Here is a 25,417-nt window from a genome sequence, read left to right on the forward strand (position 1 = left end):
CTTTTTACGAATCCCGCCGAGTACAAAGTGACTCTCCGTAGTCGCGAAAGAAACGACGTCTAAACTCTGTACCCGGTTCAACGAGAACTGGCAGGAAATATAAACAGCTGCACCGGGCCCCAAACGTGATGGCCACATCTCTAAGTAGGAAAGAAGATAATTTTTCGAACGAAAAGTACTCATTCTCGATATTAACACTACGTTTACGGAATACGTCAATTTGACGCATTAAGATTCTAAACCTAACGTTACAGAACTCATAAATATTATTTGTTAGCAATTTACGTTGGATTTAATTGATGTAATGATATGAATATACACTCTAATTAAAAGAAAAATTACATTTTAATGTAACTGTTAACAGAGCGAATTACAATAGTAATGTGCGCAACGAGTGCCCGTAAACCTAGTGTTAATATTATATTACTAAATATCGTTAAAATTATTACATTATAATCTAAATAAGGAGTGAAACTACAAATTAAGGTATGGAAAACTATGTTTCAATATTTAATTTATCTATTTATTCCTATCAATTTATGTTGATTCTGTGTTCGAACTCTGAGAATTTAAATTAATTGAGCCGTTTATTTTGAAAGTGGCGTAAGTCTATTTTCCAAAAAAATCGAGTTAGCTACCTTAAACATGATCTTTTCATTCTAAAGCAACTTATTATTAATATATTTAAAATCATTAAAATTTTCTAACACGCAAATTTGCTGGTTAATGAAGCGATGAAAAAGTTTATTTTGAAAGTAAGTCCCATTGTGAGAGTTTCAAATGGATATGGAAAATATGCACTAAAATTTTATCCCAGCTTTTTTATTTTGTTGCATAGTGTTATCAAAGTAGCAAAGTTATTGTTTGTCCCTCAGGAATTTTACGAAGTCATGAAAAAGTGTCGGAAGAATAAGTTCATTCTAAATGAAATGAAACGTGAGGAGTTCCTTTCAACTAAGCTTCTAGAAAACGCGACTTTTGAAAGGCTAAAAAATACTGACGGTGATAGAGTAAATTGGTTTAAAATATGTCGGATAAGATTTCTGAGAAGCGATCCATATGAGTTATTTTACAAAACGACAACAAACGAGGATGTACCATTCAAAAAATTGGATTTACAACAGAGAAGACCGAAAAACTTTAATAATATCAAGTTGGCATCACTATACAAAAAAACGAGACCACTCAGAAAACTAAAATACGAGGACTTATGGATTTATTACATTATATACCACCTGCACACCATAGTTATTTTAAATCCCTCCCTTATACTCAAACTGGAGAGGACTGAATAATAATTAATAAAACAATATTAATTTTAACGTAAAAATTATTTAACAAAGAATTAAAGTTGAATATTTTTTTGATTTTATAACATAAAAGTGTATACATTTATTTTTATTTCAAGGGAAATTTACTTTTGAAAACGTCATTTCATTAATTTTGAAAGTGGCGTAAGTCTAATCATAGGCATCAAAAACATATTATTTCTTAAATAATGTTAATTATGCTAATTGTAATGATAAATTTGACACCCTTAGAAACTCAAAAACATTATTCTACTATGTCATCTGTTACCCCTATTTTTAAATATCTTGATTCGAACAATGGACTTACGCCACTTTCAAAATGAACGGCTCAATTATAGATGATTCAGTTAATGACAATATAATGGGTCCAATTGCAAAAATTTGTGAAATATGTGATTGTATTATTTCTTGCAGTATGTGTAACTTGCGTTTAAATCATCTCGATTGGATTTCATGCATCATGCGAGGGCCCTTCTCAGGGGCCACTAAAAAGCGCCCCGAAGTGACCTCTCTGTTCATATTTCCTGCCTGTTGAACCAAATATAAACACCCCCGGATTGATTCTATTCCCCACAAATAGAATCGTTCCTGTTTCAGTAATTAACACAATACAATTATAGTATAAATAAAAATATGTTTCCCAGTGATTCGTATCCGCGCCTAGTTTCATCCCTACTTTTCAACGTCGCTAATAAACCGTAATTTCCGCGCGATGCTTAATCTTTGAAATTTACTTCGTATTTCCGAAAATGTATAACATTACTTCGAACGTCCGTACGCTGCAATGTAATTTCCCCCCTTCGGCATAAACAATTTCGTAAGTATCTGTTGCGGCTATCAGAAAGACGTTCATCTTCAAAAATGGCCGATCCTCCGAAAGGATCGCGAGTAAATTTCAAGTTTCAACGAAATTTAGAGTTACAAGATTAATAACAAAATACGGGTCACGTATGTAGCGTATAATTACGCGTAATATCGCCATACTTCGCGCAAACTTCAGGATTCGCTGTCCTCCGCGCGCGGTTTCGAAGTTTCTCCTCCCCAGCGAGTATGCTCGCCGAGATTACGATCGTCCCTGTCGGTGATAAAAATTTATGCTAACTACAAAACGGTAACGATACGCATCTCACGGGAGATCGACGAAGATTCGACGTAGACGGGAGAGTAAACGCAATAGCGATGGGAACGAGCACCTTTTACGCGTTATATAAATTAATTTTATTCGAGATAATTTTCGACCAACACCGACGCCAGTGTATTAAAAAATACACGGATTTTAACACGGCGATATTAGCTGTAAGCGTATCGCTTTAGATTTACTCGAAACGGGGGAACATTGTGCTCGATCCCATCGCTGGAATCCCAGTGAAATCGTCGCGCGAAATTGAGTCGCGGCTTGTTTTATCGGCAAACTTCGAGACCGACGCGAGAGCGCAATTTACGTTTAAAGGAGATATATGTAAAATGCTGGGAGGGACCGTTAACGATGTCGTTCGACTTACTTGTAAGATCCGTGAATGTTCTTGCAGGAGCCGTGCCTGCACGGGTTCCTGTCGCATTCGTCGATGTCCTCCGCGCAATTCGGCCCCGTAAAGCCGGGTGCGCACGTGCACTTGTAGCTGTCCTCGAGCGATCGACATTCGGCCCCGTTTCGACACGGCGACGCGGCGCAGTGGTCTTGTCGCTCGCAGTGCTCGCCTGAAACGCAAACAGAACAGAACAACGTGTGACGAGTGTCTTACACTTTAACGGCGAAAACGAAGGGACCCCGTGTATCGATCGCCGAACTCGATCGACCGCGGAGACCCTATAAATCGAACCCCTTGAAAATCGTTTTCTTCAAACGACCCGAACAATCAACATTTTCACCATTGCTACACAATTACCACTCGTATTCGTACACTGTAATTGGGCAATTTACTGTAAATGGGAACGATACTACCTACCATTTTATTTAATATAATTTTGTTTTTTATGAATATTTTTTCCACTTATTTTTACCAATTATTTACTGCAACTGTGCTATTTTTTTTGTTTACGAAGTAGGTTCCTTTTTTTATGAACTCTTTCCCATTTATTTTTACCAAATGTTGATTATTAACAACACTGTGTTATTTTCATTTAGAAAGTACTTTTTTTTTGTTTTAAATATTAACCTAAGTAATACCTAAATACGAAACCGATAGAGTGATATATAATAGTATAAGCAGTATATACAAACTAATAAGTATGTGGGTGTTTTTTTCCTAGAGCGGTAACCCATCCTAGTCTGCACGCAGCCCGATGCAGTTGCACTTTGCTGATCACACCGAGAGCCGATGTCTCCAACGTGCCATAACCGTCAACTAGTTTTACTCGTAAGTTATTTAAACTTAAACCCTTAAATATTACAATATACGAAAAAATGTACTAGTTTTAAAAACTACACTTTGATTCGCGGCTAAGAGGAATTTTCGATAGAAATTTTATCAGCGATATTCAGCATATTTTTGTCAATGATAAACGCATTCATAAAATCTTGACACGCGTTTGAGTATAAACGCGACTCTTCGCTGGGGAGTACACATCCCCTTAATTGCGGTTAACGAGCGTCTAGCACAGGGGGATGGATACGAGACTGGCACGAGTGTTTTGCGATTCTTACGAATCTCGTCGATAGAGATCACCGCGAAGACAAGGATGAATCTGCTTGGTATTTCGTGCTCGGTTGTGCTCCCTCGCGAGGGGAGATATCGTTTAAGATGGCGGTAACACTGACCAAGTCGTCCTGTCTACCTAAACTATCAGGCTCCCCCTCCTCCCGGGGTCACTGATTAGTGGAACTAATTACCAGAGTCGTTGCTCGCTCCCTCGGATCTAAGATGTCTTTGCTCCTCGATCTGCACAGAGCACCCGCTACGCGCCAGTGGTGCTCGGATATCTCGATGCAACCACCATTTTGTCAACATTTTTAAAATCGCTACAAAATTGTTGACGCTACAAAGACTTAAATTTTCAGAATATTACCGTTGATGAATTGTTGTTGTTTTATTTACTTATCAAAAGCACAGATTTTTCTAATTCGATATTTATTATTTGACAAAAAAGATATTACTTCGAAAGCTCTATTTTTATTTATAAATTCAGTAACGCGTGTCTTGGGAGCAACTATGCGCCATCTTTAAAATTTGTTTCATTACTATTTATTTGTCTTCTTAGCCAAGAATGAAATACATGAAAGTTCATTTTAACAAAAATTCGCCAAGACGAAACGATCTGATGCGAGTTTAGAAAGCAGTAAAAAGAATGGCTCGAATATGAGAACCACTGGGCCAAAGGTACCGCCACAGCGAAATGCCGCATTGCTCTCCGCCAATTATCCAGCACCACAAACTTCACTGTTTCTCCGCCTTCCCTTTCTTTCCTCCTCTTCATTTGCCACTAAATTCCTGTTGCCCTTAGATTTATTTGTCAACGAAGCACGTGCCCTCGCACAAACGCGACCCATAAAAACCGCTCGTTCGCATTCGTTCGCGACTTCCGCGACTCGAAAAAATTCGCTCGAACGAACTTTCTGAGCCCACTACAACCCGCGACGATTTCAACTTCGAGAATCAAATACCACTGCATTCTAAAGTTCTGTACTGTATTTTTACTTTTTTGCTATAGATAACGAAATAAAACAATTGTTCAAAAATTTTAACTTACTTTCTATATTTACTCATATTTCCAACTTCTATATCGTAATTGAAAATATATTTTTTATTCAAACAAATAATAACTGAATTTTTAGCGAAATGTTAATGCAAAGAATGAATTTGAAACAGAAATGATTTACAAGTTAAAAACTCATAGATAAATTATATCAATTTGATACTTGGGCCTGAACATTTTTGGTTCGAAACGAACAAACTTTCTGAGCCAACAATTCGCGACGATTTCAACTTCGAGAATCAAATACCACTGCACTCTAAAGTTCTGTACTATATTTTTACTGTTTTGCTATAGATAACGAAATAAAACAATTGTACAAAAATTATAACTTACTTTCTATATTTACCCATATTTCAAACTTCTATATCGTAATTGAAAATATATTTTTTATTCGAACAGATAATAACTGAATTTTTAGTAAAATGTTAATGCGAAGAATGAATTTGAAACAGAAATGATTTACAAGTTAAAAACTCACAGATAAATTATATCAATTTGATACTTGGGTCTGAACATTTTTGGTTCGAAACGAACGAACTTTCTGAGCCAACTACAACTTCGCAAATCAAATACCACTGCACTCTAAAGTTCTGTACTGTATTTTTACGTTTTTGCTATAGTTAACGAAATAAAACAATTGTACGAAAATTATAACTTGCTTTCTATATTTACCCATATTTCAAACTTCTAAATCGTATTTGAAAATATAATTTTTATTCGAACAAATAATAACTGAATTTTTAGCGAAAGGTTAATGCAAAGAATAAATTTGAAACAGAAATGATTTAAAAGTTAAAAACTCACAGATAAATTATATCAATTTGATACTTGGGCCTGAACATTTTTGGTTCGAAAGGAACGAACTTTCTGAGCCAACAATTCGCGACGATTTCAACTTCGAGAATCAAATACCACTGCATTCTAAAGTTCTGTACTGTATTTTCACTTTTTTGCTATAGATAACGAAACAAAACAATTGTACAAAAATTTTAACTTAGTTTCTATATTTACCCATATTTCAAACTTCTATATCGTAATAGAAAATATATTTTTTATTCGAACAGATAATAACTGAATTTTTAGTAAAATGTTAATGCAAAGAATGAATTTGAAACAGAAATGATTTAAAAGTTAAAAATTCACAGATAAATTATATCAATTCGATCCTCGAGCCTGCGCATTTTTGTTTCGAAAATTATACTCGAAGAAAATATGAATAATAAATTATTCGAACTGTCCCAGATCCGTTCCCTTTGAGCTCGCCGATCGCAGCGATTATCCCTCTAATCGATCGACGTAGAGTCGGCGCCTATGCGATTCAGCCTCACTATATTTTTAACGCTCTCGATAATGCGAGATCGCGCGATTATTGTCAGCCATGGAATTATTAAAGCCAGTCTTCGTTCTAACGAAACAATGCCAATACCGCGATTACCACACTGCGTTTTATCATTCCGCATATCGCGTAACCTTGCCACACGACCCACGCGAATCGATGGGATTTGTCGTTCCGATGACTAACGAGCATTATCCATTCAGGGATTCGATCGCGTGCACAGACTCGCGTGAGCCTCTCATTTATTTAATTACGTCCATCCTAGCGACACTGCGGATTCCGTAGCGTTCGAATATAATCGAGACATTCGCCTTGAGTGGTAAAATAATTTTTATATTAATTCCGTGCGATTAAATTCTTGTAAAGTATCTCGCGATTTCCCATTGTCGGGTGATATTTTATCGAATACACGAGTACAAAATCGGACGAAAGTATCGCGTCGGATCAGCGCGGCTCGTTTAATTATGCATGCGACTTTTTATTCCGCGGTAAATTCTCTCGCTTTATTGCTCAATCGGACTTGGGCGTCTTCATCGAAGGAACACATGGAAACCGCTCGTTTCGGTCCGTCGGTAATTTTTATCTCGCCTACCGGACACTTTGTCAACCGTCGTCGAGATTTTAACGAGCGAAATTATTAAATCCTTACCTGTATATCCGGTGGCGCAGGTGCAAGCGTATTCGCGAAGCGACTTGAGAATGCAAGTGGCATCGTTCAGACAAGGCGATGAGTCGCACGCGTTGTCGATCGGTATCTCGCAGAGGCTCGCGGTAAATCCGACGGGGCAGGAACAGGTGAACGACGGCGTCCCACCCCCGATGCCCTCTTTCACCCAACAGGAACCACCGTTCTGACAACGTGCCCCCGTGTGACAGGGGTTCAGATGCTGGCAGTACTCGCCCACGTACTTGGACGTACAACTGGAACAAAACCGAACATCGCGTTAACACCGACGCGAACTGTATCGAACACTGGATTCGACTTTACGTTTCTCGGTGGATCGATTCGAGTTTCAATTCGACTTATTTTTAATTCAATATTGTGGTTGAAAATATTTTATTTTGAGTATATACAGCGTGTTCTGCCAACCCTGGGAAAAATTTTAATGGGAGATTCTATGAGGCCAAAATAAGAAGAAAATCAAAAATACTAATTTGTTGATGGAGGCTTCGTTAAAGAGTTATTAACGTTTAAAGTTCCGTCCGAACTGAATTTTTTTCTAGAAAATGGGTAAGATTTCGGGGGTAGGTTCATTCACTAAAAATTATTGTAATTGACCCCCGCAACCGAAAATAATTTTTCCAGAACGATTTGAAATTTTTTAATTTAATTTTTTAATAACGTTTTAACGAAGCCTCCGTCGAGAAATTTATATTCTTAATCTTCGTCTTATTTTGGTCTCTAGAATCTCCCATTAAAATTTTCCCCAGGGATGGCCGAACCACCTGTATGTCCGTAAGACGAAACGCAAGAAAGACTAATTATTGTTATCTTGTTTAAAATTTAAGTTAATTAATAGTTTTCATGTATTTTTTAAATATATATGTATCTCATTAAGAAAACGTAGTACTAATTAATTTATGCCTTTCCTATGTTTTATTACTAACAGAATCTAATCTTAACAAGTGTTCGTAAGTATATGTCCGCCACTGTAAATAAAATTCGCGTCGTACTGAAAACTCTCGGACAAGCTTACGGATGTCCGTAATCTCGATTCGTTTCCAGAGAATGATTCTGAGATTTCAGAAACGATCGTTTATGTTAGACAACAAGTCTCTAATTTATTAATAAATTCAAATCCGAAGGAAACAAACCTTAAAATTAATGTACAGTCTCTTGGGTTGAGCAATTAGTTCTGAAAGAGGTTAGGTGAGAATCACTCTCATGCCACAGTAAATTCTGGTTTATACGTATTATACTATTTTACACATAATTAAGAACATTACAAATGAAATAAACATTAAAATTAATATACAATAGCTCCTCTTAAGATGAGCAATTTGTTCTGAAAGAGGTTAGGTGAGAATCGCCCTCATGCCACAGTAAATTCTGGTTTATACGTAGTATACTATTTTACACATAATTAAGAACATTACAAATGGTTTAGTTTAAGATATAATATTAAAGATATTCTGTGATATATTAAAATATAACTTACAGGATCTCTGATCTCGAGTTAATCTAATTCACTCCCGAGTTCTTTGAGACAATCCTCTGTGGCTGTATTACGATTATTACTTATCTTTTTAGAGCGATGGATCGATTTGAAATAAACACTCCCACGGCTCCACGAATATGTAAGAGTATTGAAATTGTATTCTCAGGCAGAAATATACATTAATTTGCAATCACACTACAACGCGACGTGCGTACAAAGCACATGGTTTCAGAGATGCCAGAAAGGCACCGAAGGTGCTCTCTCACACTATGTCAGATCACGCGTACGTGAGCTCGTGGAGTCGAGAGAGAAAGGCTCACATTTGCCTTCTCGCTCTTGAACAACTAATATCCGACCTCCCGTCAACAGGTCTCCACTGGCCTCTGCTGACCGCTGCTGACCACTCCTGGAATTTCTGACGGTGGTCAGCAGAGGCCAGCAGTGGCAAGCAGAGATCACCAGGGGCGAATAGTAGCAAGTAGTAAGCGTTATATGTTGTCAGAAGCATCAGAGGTGGTCAGCAGCGGTCAGCAGAGACGAGCAGAGGCATGCAGTGGCAAACAGAGATCAGCAGGGGCGAACAATAGCATGTAGTAATTGTTATACGATGTCAGAAGCATCAGGGGTGGTTAGCAGTGTTCAGCAGAGGCCAGCAAAGGCATGCACAGGCAAGCAGAAACCTGCAAAGGCAAGCAGAGACTTGTAGGGGCATGCAGTAGTAAGTATTAATCGTTATACATTATCAGAAATACCTGCAGTGGTCAGTAGCGTTCGGCAGAGGCCAGGAAAGTTCAGCAGAGACAAGCACACGCTGACAGAGATCAGCAAAGACCAACAGAGGTTAGCAGAAGTCAGTAGTAATCGTTATAAGTTGTCAGAAATATAAGCGATGGTCAGCAGAGTCCAGCAGAGGCAAGCAGTAATCAGGAGCAGTCAGTAACAGTCGCTGTATGGTGTGAAAAGTTGTCGGGAGTTCTGTACTTTTGTCAGCACTGGTCATCAGAGGTCATCAAAGGCAAATAGAAACCAGGAGTAATTTGCAGAGTTCAGTAATGAACTCTAGGAAAGGCAAGTAAAAATACCTGGGCAATCGAGATTCCGAATCGTATGCCGTTGACGTGAGGTCGGATTTCAGTTGTTCAAGATCGAGAAGGCAAATGTGAGCCTTTCTCTCTCTCTCCTCCCACGAGGCGGTCCGAAATTACTTCGGGCAGCTTCGGAATAATCGAGAAAAAGGGCATGTGTCAGTTTGCCTTTGTCGACTTTCCGAAACTCTACGAGCTCACGTACGCGTGATCTGGTAAGTGTGAGTAGGGCACCGGGTGCTGACTCTGGCATCTCTGCATAGTTTTCAGAGACACGTTAACAAAAGAACGCGCACAGGTCGCGCAGGAAGAAACACGCGATTGGTTCGCGCATGACCAATAGGACTATGGCGCCAATACCGCGAGTTTTAAACTCTGTCTAATATATTTCACACGTTCTAACACGTTTCAATGAGTAATAAATTTGAAAATGTCAATATATTAAAAAAGAAAAAGAACGTACAGTAAATTTCGTTGCTGGAAGAAACATTCGAAGAAACATTCTGCCCCCGAGAATTACATGCTTCGAACCGTTCTCTCGCGGGTCTTTAATTAAAGTTTTCTTTTATTGTTTCGTTTAATCGCTCGCTTCCGTCCGCGTAAGGCGAACTACCTGCTCGTCGGCGTCCTATAAATTCTGTAAAAGTCGCGAGACCAATTTGAAAGAAAACCGCAGTGCTCTCCGAGAGATTTCTACGGGGGTCAGTGACTGTTGTAACCGTCCACCGAAAAGGTGAAGCTAGATCCTGCCGGGCCATTATAAAGAATAGCTAACGGGTCCTAATGGCGGTCTGAGTTGCATTGTAGTCTCTGATCGATCGCCCTTGGAAGCGGTCGATGCGCGGAAGAAACGAGAAACCGGAGTCTCATTAAGAGGCGATTCATGTTTTACGCGGCCGAAACAAGGATTTGTTGTTCGTAGCCTTTAGAAACGCCTGGGTAAAATTTTTTTTCGAATTCTTTCCGGGCGCGTGCGCGCGCCGCCGATTCGAATATTCCCGCGATAATTTCCCGAGCGACGCGCGACAAATTGGATCCGTTTGCTAAGTGGAACGACTCGTTCACCTCGACTTTAGAATGTGACGGAATTAGAGTTTCTTGCGCGACATGGAATTCATGTACGATCGCGCAGGTCGTGAGTTATTCAAACGAGGTAAAATACGTTCGCGCTGAGATGACTCATAGGAATTTGCATATCAAGACCAACGGCGTTTTTATGCTAAGTTCCTCTTTTTATCGTGATAATCGATTAGCCAGCTATTGACCGCGAAATCAGCCCCTAAGTTGCAATCTACTAACCCAATAAGCATTAAATTGATATCTTGTATTGTTTTAGGGGATGTTTTTTTAAATGGGAAAGTAAGATTCTACAAGCCCCATTTTAATAGGAAATCTGAGAATATTATTTTGTATTTTTAATATACTGTAGAAATGTTTTTAAAAAATATTGTACAGTGCATTTCAGTTCCAACTGTATATCTTAAAAATCACACGTTATTAAAATACTTTTTAAACACTACAGATCGGTACTCAAACAGATTAAACTGAAAATTGCAACTACGATAAGCGTAATATAGCGAAGTTGCGTGACTGATAGTTGATTTCTGTTTGACAGAAACTGATAACATATCACCAACAGGAAGCAATTCGAAGATCGACGTAGCAATAGTTCTTGCATTACGAATTCCGAATTTCCTTTCTCCTCGTGGTCCTGTGGGGTCCATTGCCTCCCGTACTTGCCACTAGAGGGACAGTTTCTCTCGCAAGCGCTCGACCGACTACCCAATATCCCCAATTTCAATCCAAGACGAAATTCTCCCCTCTCCTTTCCTTTTCCATCTACTCCACAACCCACAGATTTTGAGAATACAGAATGGTCGCGTTTACAGGTAAAACAGTGGACTTAATTGCAACATTTCATCGCCGTCACTTATCTTTCTCTGCTCGAGCCCGAGCAACGGAACTCTACATAAAATCCAGGTTCCATCGAGTTCGCGGTACGAATAAAAATCCAGCTGGTAAAAGAGTAGAACGCCATCGGCGTCCATTGTTGGAGGGCAACACAGCTGGTTCCCCGAGTTAGTTCCACGGCAGCCTCGCCGCGGCTTCTTCTCGGCGTGGATATCGCGTATGCGAGTGCTTAGAAAGCTGCAGCCGGTATCTCTATAAACGGAAGCGACGATTCCACGGCCATTATTTGCCGGCAGCGAGTTTCTTCTGGACTACCGGCACGGCCTGAGAGCACGTTGAGCACCATCGGTTGGATTTATTGACTTCTATCTGTGAATATTCCCTTCTAAGCACCGCAGGGACGTAACGAACACACCGTGGTGCCACCGATTGTCGCGTGTACCAACGTTACACGCGCGTGTACCTCCTACGGGATGTATTACTTTAGCCAAGGCACCGGTCGTTTATGAAACACCGCTTACGCGTCCCTAACGGTTTCGCGGAATCGTTCAAGTTTTGTCAACGAATAACAAGCTTCAGGCATCTTGTCCGACCAGATTTTTATTCGAATTAATGCTCGTCGTTTTTTGCTCCTATCTACGCCACGTTTGCGATTGATTGATGGTACCCGCGTTTAAAAATAAATATTCAGTTACGCGCAAGATGTTTTCTTTAAAGCTATCGAAGATGGAGAAGATGTAGAATTGAGTGGCTTTGTTTTGTACGGTTTTTCTAAAAATAAAATTGCGTTATTTTTCTTGCATTTTCTTGGGTCATTCCGCGCATAAAGGTGACATCAGTTTACTAGATCTTTCTTAGACTTATGATACTAAACGCCAATAAGGTTGTAAAGATAAGAAAATGATCCAAGTTGAACTATCTTGTGGATTATTTAGTTTGGGATTATATATTAAAACTTGTGATACGCGAATCGATTTCCGTAAGAAAGATTATGTAATTCTATTTTAAAAAAAGAGGTACAGTTACACGTTACAAATTAGCGCAGCAAGATGTATAAGAATGTTTTAAAAAATTAATTTTATTTATTGAAGATGGCTGTTGGAATATTTTAATACTGTACGAATTATAAAATTCTCTATTACGAAGCGTAGGATAAACATGAATGTTTATGTGCTCCTCTAACCGGTACGAACGTAGTTATCTCGCCATGATACCATGTCAAGTACACTGTAATTATACTATCGCGTACGCGTTGCTCTATGAAACCGGACAGTAATTTTATTGACAAATGTGGGACACGCGTCCTATGATTTAGCGAATATACGTTTCAAGCGTTCCTTTTCGTTCGTCGTTTTCCACCAGCTGTAGTATAAATTCGAACGCGGAGAAAAACTCGATACAATTTGATTTAGTATAGTAGAAAAATAATAAATATGTAGAAAATGATACAGTGTCAGTAAAAATGTAATAGGCGTTACAATTTTATGAGATAGGAAACATAAACAATGATACGTGTACAAATTTATATCATAAAACGTAAGATAAAAGTTAGAAATATGAGTGAAAAATAGATAAAATTTATACTGTACAAATATGTAGTAAACTTCCATTGCAATCAACTAAAATTATTTATGTATAACGTGTATTATATTTATTGTTTTTCCCCCTTCTATGATATATAGGCAGATCTAATACAAAAAAGAAGATAATTACGTAATACAATAAATACTAAATTATGCAAATCTGTCAACTTAAGATTCTCCATAATTCCTTAGCATTGCAAAAAATTAATTTTTATTTCCCCAAGAACTTTTGCAACCCCATAAAATAATTTTTCACAACATCAACGAATCTTAATTATTTCTTTGCAACTAAAAATTTTTGTATTTTTAAAATGCACGCAATTCGACTAAATCTACCGAACAAACGTCGTTTCAGCCGTGACAGTACTTTGTACCTCATTGAACTCAGCTTTCTGTGGTGTTTTGTACCCATTCCTGATCGTCAAACAACGATTTCATCTACCCTTCGAACTCAACCCCATTTTCGATCGAATTGAATCGAGCACTCGAGACTGCATTTCTATCCAGCGTTGTAAACCCGGGGACCACCAACGTACCACTGTTGCAGATGTCTACGCTACTGTTGCTTCGCGTGTGTTCATCCGCACGCGAATATGATTGCATCAAAGAGTGGTGTGTACGCGCAGCATGTATCAATCAGAGACTTCACGGGCAGTAACGTTCCGTCCAGTAGCATCATCATTCTGCTTTGTTGCCTGTTGGGGAGCAACGTTGTTTAAAAGAAGAAGAAACGAAGGCACTTTATGGTTGACCATTCTCTCCGGTAATGGGCAACCTCGAGGCGGCCCCACGACACACTGCAAGATTTATTTCGCTCGACGTGCGTGCGCATAACGCGTATCAATCGCAATCTACCACCGTTGAATACGCGTGTTTCTTAAATTTCATCTTATCGTTGCTGAAATCGAAACTTAGACGCCTCCAAACGGAACCTCCCCCTCGAAACGATACTCCAGAACAGAGTTACACGTTTTTCAGTAAGGAATTCAAGAATCTTTGATAAATGTTATGCAATGTGTATAATTTTAGTAAATTTTATATAATTTATATGATCTTTACGAGCATTGTAACTTCTGGTAAGTTCTCAAGTTAGTTTTTCTTTGTGAGTAATTTATTACCTTAATTATAAATATTATACACAATGTTTTTTAGAAAAAGGCTATTTTTGTGTGAAAAATTTGTATATGAAATTTATTTGTACAATGCTTTGTTTTCGAGATAATTGAATTTGAATATTCATGCTACGCCAATGACTTTTTTACTGTTTCTACTTATATCGATGTCTCAAGTTTTCTTTCGAAAACAAAGTACTGTACCAAGAAATTTTATTCTACATTTTCGATGTATGTCACTGGGATATCCTGTATATTAAACAACAAACTTCTTATACGCTTTGAATGAGACAAAAACATTATAACTTCCCCCTCGATGAAGAAACGATACTCTAGAACAGAGTTACACGTTTTTCAGTAAGGAATTCAAGAATCTTTGATAAATTTTATGCAATGTGTATAATTTTAGTAAATTTTATATAATTTATACGATCTTTATGAGCATTGTAACTTCTGGCAAGTTCTCAAGTTAGTTTTTCTTTGTGAGTAATTTATTACCTTAATTATAAATATTATACCTAATGTTTTTTAGAAAGAGGCTATTTTTGTATGAAAAATTTGTTTATGAAATTTGTGTGTACGATGCTTTGTTCTCAAGATAATTGAATTTGAATATTCATGCTACGCCAATGACGTTTTTACTGTTTCTACTTATATCGATGTCTCAAGTCTTCTCTCGAAAACAAAGTACTGCACCAAGAAATTTTATTCTACATTTTCGATGTATATCACTGAGATATCCTGTATATTAAACAACAAACTTCCTATACACTTTGAATGAGACAAAAACATAACTTCCCCCTCGATGAAGAAACGATACTCTAGAGCAGAGTTACACGTTTTTCAGTAAGGAATTCAAGAATCTTTGATAAATTTTATGCAATGTGTATAATTTTAGTAAATTTTATATAATTTATACGATCTTTATGAGCATTGTAACTTCTGGCAAGTTCTCAAGTTAGTTTTTCTTTGTGAGTAATTTATTACCTTAATTATAAATATTATACCTAATGTTTTTTAGAAAGAGGCTATTTTTGTATGAAAAATTTGTTTATGAAATTTGTGTGTACGATGCTTTGTTCTCAAGATAATTGAATTTGAATATTCATGCTACGCCAATGACGTTTTTACTGTTTCTACTTATATCGATGTCTCAAGTCTTCTCTCGAAAACAAAGTACTGCACCAAGAAATTTTATTCTACATTTTCGATGTATATCACTGAGATATCCTGTATATTAAACAACAAACTTCCTATACACTTTGAATGAGACAAAAACATAACTTCCCCCTCGATGAAGAAACGATACTCTAGAACAGAGTTGCGCGTTTTTCAGTAAGGAATTCAAGAATCTGTAATAAATGTTATGCAATGTGTATAATTTTAATCAACTTTATGTAATTTATGTGATTTTTATGAATATTATAACTTCTGGTAAGTTCTCAAATTAGTTTTTCTTTGTAAATGCATTTATTGCCTTAATTATAAATGTTATATAGAATGTTTTCTGGTAATCATGGTATGATTAGGAAGAGACTATTTTTGTGTGAAAAATTTGTTTATGAAATTTGTGTGTACGGTGCTTTGTTCTCGAGATAATTGAATTTGAATATTCATGCTACGCCAATGGCTTTTTTACTGTTTCTACTTATATCGATGTCTCAAGTCTTCTTTCGAAAACAAAGTACTGCACCAAGAAATTTTATTCTACAATTTCGATGTATATCACTGGGATATCCTGTATATTGAACAACAAACTTCCTATACACTTTGAATGAGACAAAAACATTATAACATCCCCCTTGATGAAGAAACGATACTCTAGAACAGAGTTACACGTTTTTCAGTAAGGAATTCAAGAATCTTTGATAAATTTTATGCAATGTGTATAATTTTAATCAACTTTATGTAATTTATGTGATTTTTATGAATATTATAACTTCTGGTAAGTTCTCAAATTAGTTTTTCTTTGTAAATGCATTTATTGCCTTAATTATAAATATTATATAGAATGTTTTCTGGTAATCATGGTATGATTAGGAAGAGACTATTTTTGTGTGAAAAATTTGTTTATGAAATTTGTTTGTACGATGCTTTGTTTTCGAGATAATTGAATTTGAATATTTATACTACGCCAATGGCTTTGTTACAATATGTCCGCCACGTCTGGCCATGACTTGCCGTTTCTACTTGCATCGATGTCTCAAGTCTTCTCTCGAAAACAAAGCACTGTACAAACAAACTGTATTCTAATGCATTTTCTATATACTTTTTCACATAAATCACCCCTTCTTTTACTGTACTATAATCACTGGGATAGTTTGTATATTAAATAACAAACTTCCTTTATACTTTGAAAGAGACAAGAACAGAGTTCACAACGTTATAATAAAAAATTTGTATCTAGTCACTTAATCAAAGATGGAGGTAAGAATAAACTTATAGATATTGGAACCAAAAATTTGCTAGAATTTAACCCTTATCACTCTAACCGGTAGTAATGCTGTCAACCTTTAAGTTGGATGCAAATCACTCTGTAAAATTCTTGGCGTGATAAGGGTTAAATTAAAAAATTCTCAAAGAATTCTAATATTCCTTGTAAGCTCATCCTCATCGATAAACAATGTAAATCCTAGAATTGAAATTAAGAAATTCTCGAAGGATTCTGACCTCTGCAACTTTTCACCCTATGCATCGTACTTAAACAAATCAGAATGTTCAACTCTGTTAAAAAAACATTGATTCAACCGATATTTAACGTTATATCGAGGAACAAGGAGTGTACCTCTATAATATAAACTGGTATATTGTTTTCAGAGTGATTTTCAAGTCCGTTCGAATGCCTTCCTGATCGAGTGCGGTTTCATTCGCCAGCAAATAATTAATTTCAACCGTCAAGGGCCGTATACGACATACCCAGGTGTTCTTCGTGACCGAGGCGCTTCTCCCCAGGTTCCCCTGTTCGGGTTTCTATATGTGGCGAGACGCGGCGTAGTCTATAAGGATAGATCGTACACAGGCCGCGAGCAAGAAAATCTCCCCGAAAGAAGAACGAAAGGACGACTTGTATTTGCGGCGGGATCGTCGCCAGGGCTCTCGATCAGTCTGTAAACACTCCGGCGGAATGTCGCGAACCGATACGCCGCTGTCGATCCGCGGACGAACCCGATCGGACGACAGTGAATTATGCCGCGGACACGATGAATAGTCGTCGATACTAGAACGATTCCACCTCCGACTTTTGCGCAAAAATAACGATCAAGTGCAGATATACACGACGCAAAAACCTGTAACCAGTGTTTTCTCTCGCATACGACGATCCAAGTATGTCGACGTTCCGCGACTTATCCGGTTAAACGACTCCCGCGCTTTTAATGGCGCGACATTTAAATTGAATTTAATTTTTTCACCCTTAAATACGCCGTTTGAAATTTATTAAATCGATAAATGGAGTTGTTGGATGCCTTTACTGGAATCTATACATTCTTACTCGTCGTTGAAATCCTTTGGGCATGTGTGTTTAATTTAATGAAGCAAGGAATAATTTTATGTATTATTTCTGAATTATTTTTGTATTTGATCGAATGAAATATGTCATTGTAAATAAATTTGTCTTCGGTGAATAATTTTAGCATCTTAATTGGCTTTTACTCTGTAAACTCTTTGTGATACTTATTGTTAAACTGAATATTTATGCATTAATGGGAAATTTAAATTTTCCAAACAGAATGCACTTAATGTGCTAAAATATAAGAAATACTTCAAGTGAGATACGAGTTATTATATTTAGAGGTCGAGACAACCTTCTACAAGGCTCTACAAAAATATGTATTGTATATGAAATGAAATAAATAAATAAAAGATACTCCAACGAAATAGTAATTTAGTTCTATTCTTAGGAGTTCAATAAATGCTTTTGGGGAATATAAAATTGAAAATCACTGATACAGAGATTTATTGTATTATGTAATACTCTTTGTCGGCAAATTGTGTCCTTTAAACGTATTCATAAAAAGTTTTAGCTTGTACCTATCGGATCAAACGCGACCTCCGCAGGGTTAACAAGCGTCTCGAGCACGGTGAATCATCCGCTGAACAGGATTTCGAATATTAAAGGATCCATTATCATGTAACCATATTTGGACAATATATTTTGAGAAGGTATTTACGACAGCAGTAAACTCATAAAGATTTAACAAATATGATAGAATAGGAACAAGAGAATCCTTTAATATAGCTGAAGAATTCTATGGAGAAACATTTTTATAACACCGTCTTGGCACTTCACAGTAACCCATTAAGAACCTAACCAGCGTTCTATTTCGAGGACAGAAATTTTTTTGAGGTATTAATATTCATTTGAATATCGTGTGATTTTTATAATATGCAAATGAGACCTCGACAAAGTGTACTGCAATTTTTCCGTGACCTTTTACACATTATAAACAGACAAAAATTTAATTACAGGATACTTCCACATTTTAATAAAACTGATTCTACATGACGTTCATATGAGCTTCTATCGTAAAAGAAAAAATATTTGTACCACTGTACCAGTATCCATAGAACACGTAACTTAAAAAAAAATGTGTTAACGTACCCAAAATAAACATGAATTTCTGAAAGAGAAAAATTTGATGCTCAATAAATTAAGAGGTCCTGAATACTTGCAGAAATTTTTGCAAGGTATTAAAATTTATTTGAATATCATGTGATATTTATAGCATGTGACTGAGACCTCCATAAAGTGTGCTATAATTTATTCGTAGCCAAAACAATACACACAAAGTAAACATAAATTTTTGAAACAGAAAAATTTGATGTTCAATAAATGAAGGGCTCCTGAAAACTTTCAGTAATTTTTACTAAATTATGCTTATTGGATATCGAGTCCGTTTCGATAGTAATTCCTGACATTGTATTATCGTTGCAATCGTATTTACGAGAGATAGAAAATCTGCGATGATTTTCTGCTCGTATTACATGCGGATCTCATCGCGATCGCAGGCAGGTCGTGCGATTTCAATCATCGTTTGTTATTGTCAGTTATGGGTATCCCCATCCCCCGGGGGTCGAAGCTTGATAAATCGATCGACGTGCACTCGATCGAGATTTCGAATCAATGATACTGCCGAACCAGAGGCAAGCACACCCTCATCGCTGGTCGTATTTGCAGATCCAATGAGGTGCATTTGCAGTTCCCCGTATCAATTCGCATTTCGATGCAAATTGTCAGCAACTAATACCACTATGAGGTAGTCTGAAGGTCCCGTGCACGCTCATTTCGTTTGTCATTCAATCTTTTTTCATCGTATTAACACATTGACTGCCAGTCTAGAAGCCTAAAATTGTTTACAAGACCAAAACTTTGATTTTAGTCCATTGTAAGCTGCACAACTTAAAAGTTGTCCTAGTAGTTACTTTCCTAACTTCATTAAAATTTATTTTCCTTTAACGTTTCAACTTGGGAATTAATTGTTTTAACTCCACCAGTTCCACCAGTTCCAGTTAATCTGTCGATACTCCTTTTTAGTAGTAATAGCTAACTCGATAAAATGCATAAAGATTTATTAAATAATCGTACATTTTTACAGCAACAGCTACCATAGAAATAATCAAAAGAAGTGCTTGAAAGTTCAACGAATAATTCTAATAAAATTTATTTTTCAACGCTTACTGACAAGATTAGGTATTACTACGACCGAACGTAGAGGAGAGATCTCTATCAGCCATAAATGTTCATTTTTCTCGTAAAAATGACTGCTCCATTACGTCAGGCACCTTGTTAAGCTTTTTATTGTTCTAACTCTTACGAGATAGATGCAATTTCGTGTAAAATGGTTCCAAAGGCACGCGAAGGAAGAGTACTTTGTTTTACGAAGTAGTTCACCCAGCGACGCCAGTTAATTGTGGCGGTCTTCAATTACAAAGCAGCTTACTGAACAGCGTTTAGAGTTTCACCAAGGTTTATTAGACACGACAACGTTACCCGCTTAAAAATGCAGAGTAATCGTCGCGTTCGTGAACGTCACGTGTTCAAAACACTACAGAAAAAGAAACACGATCGAACGCTTTATTAGACAATTTTTATATTATACTTCTAGCATTGGCAATAAAATTCATTGGTCTTAATGGAATGTCTTTTAAAAAAACATTTTCAAAACACAACAGAAATAAATCACGATCGAACACTAGATTGTACAATTTTTATATTACACTTTTAACACTGAAAATAAAATTCATTGGTCTTAATGGAATGTTTTTTAAAAAAACATTTTCAAGACACAACAGAAATAAATCACGATCGAACACTAGATTGCACAATTTTTATATTACACTTTTAACACTGAAAATAAAATTCATTGATCTTGATGAAACGTCTTTTAAATAAAATTATAATGAAGGTGCTGTCGTACAAGAATATAAATTTAAGCATATAAATTTTGCGACACCTATAATTCGATCGCTTTCTCCTCGAGTTTCCTCGAATCGTAATCCCGATGTCCAATTGGCTCCCGTAAATCAAGCCTAAAAGCTAAAGGGTTGAACGGTGGCACGAAGTTAATTATCGTCTTTTACAACCGACCGTGATACTTTCTTTGACGGAAAACTGCAGCTGTCAGGATGACGTTGGACGCGTTAACTAATAACCCAAACAAACCTTTACAATTTTCATAGCTGGCCAAACCCATTTCTAGGGTCTAACGCGTTATGATATCTCGTAGGCAGGTGCTAATTGGACGGTAAAATATGAAATTCTGTGTAAACACCGACAGGTGCGTCCATACAGACAGCGCTCAAACACGAATTACGCCTAATCCCTTCTGATTGACAGCCCGGACGAGTCGCGACAGAATTTTTGCCACTTTCGCCCGACGAAATAAGACAATTAAGTCGACGCCGATGAATCATGTATCTGGCTACGTGGGAGTGCAAACTCAGCGCCGGTTCCATGTCAATTTCCGTGCACTCTTCCTAGTTCTCGTCTCTCTTTCACACGATAAATTAGACGAAACAGTATTTAGAAATATTCGCAGTTTTTCGTTCGTTGGTGCTTATTACGGATCCGTGGAACATAGGAAACGCGAAAGGTCGCAAAACATTTATACTTCAACGACAAATGCTCGCCTCACAAATAAACTGTCAGTACAAACTGTAATCGTAAATCTCACTCAGTCAATAAAACGAAGTAGATAATCGACTGTCATCTGCTGGATCACCGATTGATTTTACATCGTTAATATCGTTAATTTCACAATACTGAGAAATGAAACATATACAGGGTGTTCCGCCACCCCTGGGAAAAATTTTAATGAGAAAGTCCGGAGGCCAAAATAAGACTAAAATCAAGAATACCAGTGTGTATTCCAAGGAACAACTTTTTGAATATTGTTAGAATTTCTACATATTCTCCACTAAAATACGCGCTGCTTGCACTTTGAAACATTAAAATCGTCCAACATGTTCATGAGTTATGATTTTTTAAACATACGCATGACATTTCAGGGGAATCAATCATTCATGGCCAGACATTGTATTTTTGGTAAAGAATTTTTTCCTCGAAAGTGCGTAGAATTTCGGGGATATGTCTATTCACTAAAAATGATTATAATGGATCCCCGCAATTGAAAATAATTTTTTTAAAATGATTTACAATTTTTTATTTGCATCGAAAAATTCAGGCACCCCCTGAATTTTTTTCTCGAAAGTACTTAGGAATTCGGAGGTATGTCTATTGATCAAAAATGACTGTAATTGACCCTCATAGCTGAAAATAATTTTTCCAGAATAATTTGAATTTTTTCAATTTCGCCGAAAAATTTAGACAACTACCCCCTGTCGATTTTTCTTAAAAATTCGTTTTTCATTTTTAATAAATTTGGTTGTCGTCGTACGAAAAAGTTATCTAATACTTATTTGTAGGTACCCATAAGCACTATTTCAGAAAAAAGTTTCATTGAAATATATCCACTATTGTAGGAGTTATGGCTGTTTGAAAATTGAACGACTTTTATAGGGTTTTTGTCATTTTACAGGGTTAAGGAATAACTTTTCGATTATTCTTAGAATGTCTACATATTCTGCACTAAAATACGCGTTATTTGCATTTTGAAACATTAAAATCCTTCAATTCGTTCAGAAGTTATGATGTTTTAAAGATACGCATTTTCGAGGAAGCATTTCTGGAAAAAATTATATTTTCGATAAGGAATTTTTTTCTCGAAAGTGTGTAGGAATTCGGGGATATGTCTATTCACCAAAAATGATTGTAATTAACTCTCGCATCCGAAAATAATTTTTCTAGAATAATTAATAATTTTTTTTTCGCCGAAAAATTTAAGCAGCTACCTCCTGTCGATTTTTCTTAAAACTTCGTTTTTCATTTGTAATAAATTTATTTGCCTAATACCTTGTTGTAGGTATCCATGAGCTCTACTTTAGAAATAAATTTCATTGAAATATATTCACTATTGTAGGAATTATGGTGGTTTGAAAATTGGACCATTTTTATGGGGCTTTCCTCACTTTATGGGTTTAAAGAACAATTGTTCGAACATTCTCAGAATTTCTACATATTCTCGACCACAATACGCGTTATTTGCATTTTGAAACATTAAAATCCTCCAATCCGTTGAGAAGTTATGATTTTTTAAAGATATGAATTTTCGCAGAACTATTTCTAGCCATACATTATATTTTTGGTAATGAATTTTTATCTCGAAAGTGCGCAGGATTTCTGGGGTATATGTATTCATAAAAAATGATTACAATCACCTCCCGTAACTAAAAATAATTTTTTTAGAATGATTTGAAATTTTTTGATCTCGACGCAGTCTACCTATTATAGTTATTCGAATATTCTTGATCTTCGTCTTATTTTGGTCTCCAGAATCCCCCCTTAAAATTTTTCCCAGAGGGTCGTCGAACACCCTCTATAATTAAAAACCTCAACATAAATAAAAAATTCCAAAAGTTGCAACGACATGGAACGTCAATTTTTAAAAGAGGGCACATCGATCGTGAAATTCAGTTACATTAACCGTTCGAACTGATATTTATACATCCTTTGCACGATTAAAAAGCTACAAATTTTTTTGCTCGACAGAAACGAAGTTAATACTTTTTTCGTGTCCGCGTCGCCGTGGATACGAAGCAGCGATACGTACTTCGACTTCCTGGTTTGCTTCCGCGTTGCTTCGGGGTCGCGGAATTTTCGGGGTGTCCCCGGGGCCCGGTAAAAAGTTCATTATGTTCGCAGAGGTGCAGAAACGGACGTTGTTCGCAGGCAATTAATAAGACGTGTTCGTTCCGGGGTCCCCGGCGTCGGAACCCCGCGCAAAGGCATCCCCCCTCAGAAAAAAGATCGATAACCGTGATTTCCCCGAAGTTATCGCGACGTATCGTCCGGAAATTAACGGATCGTCCGCCGAAATTGCTTCGTAAATCCAACGGGGTCCAACCCCTCACGGGCCTTCTGTCTCTTTCTTCTTGCGGGACATGACGAATGGCTGCGCGATTTTACCGCGCGCTATCTAAACGAGCATCTGAAATTGCGCTTTGCGCAACGCGTTAAGAACAAGCGCCCGCCGACCGTTCGACGTTTAATTGGCCAGAAAACACTGGACAGTGTCTTCGGGAAACTCCGGGGGGACAAAATGCAGACATTAAACTGCCGCCTCGCCTTAAATAACTTTCGTCGCGTCTTCGATACGCGCGAATATCGCCGGTGAAGCTGTTTACGCGAATATATTCGATAATTAAACGGGGAAGAAGTCTCGCGATTTTGCTCCGATTATCCACGTGTATTTATCGGTCGTAAAAGATTATTTTTATTTCTAGTACGTCGGTCCTTGGAAGAACGATACCGAAATTGTAACGTAAATCTCGCAAAGTACGAAATTAAAAATGATGCGAGGTGATAAATTCGATCGAATGCACGATACTTAACAGATTTTTCTAAATTAAGAATATCTTATTGATGGTCAAGACCTTAAATAAAATAATCTATGTTGAGATGTTTAAATTTAAATAACTTTGTTATTACTTTGTGGCCATTTGAAGAATACATGTTCCAGAAATGGGTACTGTAACACTTTCCTTTGATGAATAATGGAGGCAATCTTTGGAAAGAATCTACTAGGATGACCAAGCACATTCTTTATTGAATTTTTATGTTAATTTCTCCCCTGGAACTATACATCATATTTTATCGTTTATACACCAGCTTTCGCGGTTATGTAGGTTAACAAATTTATCGATTTTCGATCGCTCTCGAATCGAAACGTGTGCAATCGATCTTACGTTTGGGCTGGACGCCATTGCAAGCATTCTTGAATTATGCTCCGTATATTACACGTTAAACTATCCAGATGCAGATCGAATATCTAATATTTTATTCGATGCTGGAAACATTTATCTTTTTCCATCAAAACCATTTCTAGTACCGTAATCGAATTTCCTGACGGAAGATCGAACGATGAAGTTCGATAAAATGACCGACGTTTCCCCTCGTTTCGCAAAAAAATCGGATCGTGTAGATGAAAGGCTCGAAATAAGAGGGAACGGGGGAAAAAATATAAAACGAACTACCGTCATCCCTTGCCGATAATGCGCGTCACTTAGCACTAAAATGGCAGCCTCCGGTGTCATTACGAATCGTCCACTTAGCCGGTAATAACATCGCCCAGTCCCAGACGAACGGAAAACGAAGCGCGAGCAAAACGAGCGCCAGCATCGTAAATTGAGGATCTCGCGAGGATGGATCCTCCAAGTCGATCGAGCATCGACGAATTCACGACAATTTTGAAGATACGCCCCTGGATCGTCCAAAACATTGATTATTTCTTAATATTTCCCCCGTCGATGGCGGGACCATTGGTGGTGGAGAATTTGCCTCGAATTATATTGTACGATTTGCATAAATGAATATGGAATACTACGAGAAATAAAAGTATATTTGATTATGGTGCAATGTGGATGAAAATCGCGAGAATTGTTGACGTTATCGAATTTTTTAAGACACAATTTTATAATATTTTGTCACTTCGCGAGACTTTCTGTCGATTTTATGTGACATTAGACGAAATATTAAGCTTTTATTTTTAATACATGAGATGATTCGAGTAAAAATTGTGTCTTTTCGTGTTCAATTCCAGGGACTATATTATGAAAATCAAAGCAAGATATTTCTCATTTCAAGAAAAAAATATATACTATTAATTTCTGCA

At 37.0% G+C, this 25,417-nt stretch overlaps 1 protein-coding gene across 2 annotated transcripts in view; it reads right to left on the minus strand.

The window, feature by feature from the left end:
- N (neurogenic locus Notch protein) overlaps nucleotides 1-25,417 on the minus strand; it is a 427,418-nt gene that overhangs the window by 272,353 nt on the left and 129,648 nt on the right. For both annotated transcript variants that reach the window (XM_076770843.1, XM_076770842.1), the window contains exons 3-4: nucleotides 6,989-7,260; nucleotides 2,813-3,008 (exon numbers count right to left, since the gene is read on the minus strand). In XM_076770843.1, the coding sequence (XP_076626958.1) occupies nucleotides 2,813-3,008; nucleotides 6,989-7,260 (468 nt within the window). The remainder of the gene's footprint in view (nucleotides 1-2,812; nucleotides 3,009-6,988; nucleotides 7,261-25,417) is intronic.

The sequence above is a fragment of the Colletes latitarsis genome, chromosome 8 (genome assembly GCF_051014445.1).
Source record: "Colletes latitarsis isolate SP2378_abdomen chromosome 8, iyColLati1, whole genome shotgun sequence".
NCBI classification, from domain to species: Eukaryota; Metazoa; Arthropoda; class Insecta; order Hymenoptera; family Colletidae; genus Colletes; species Colletes latitarsis.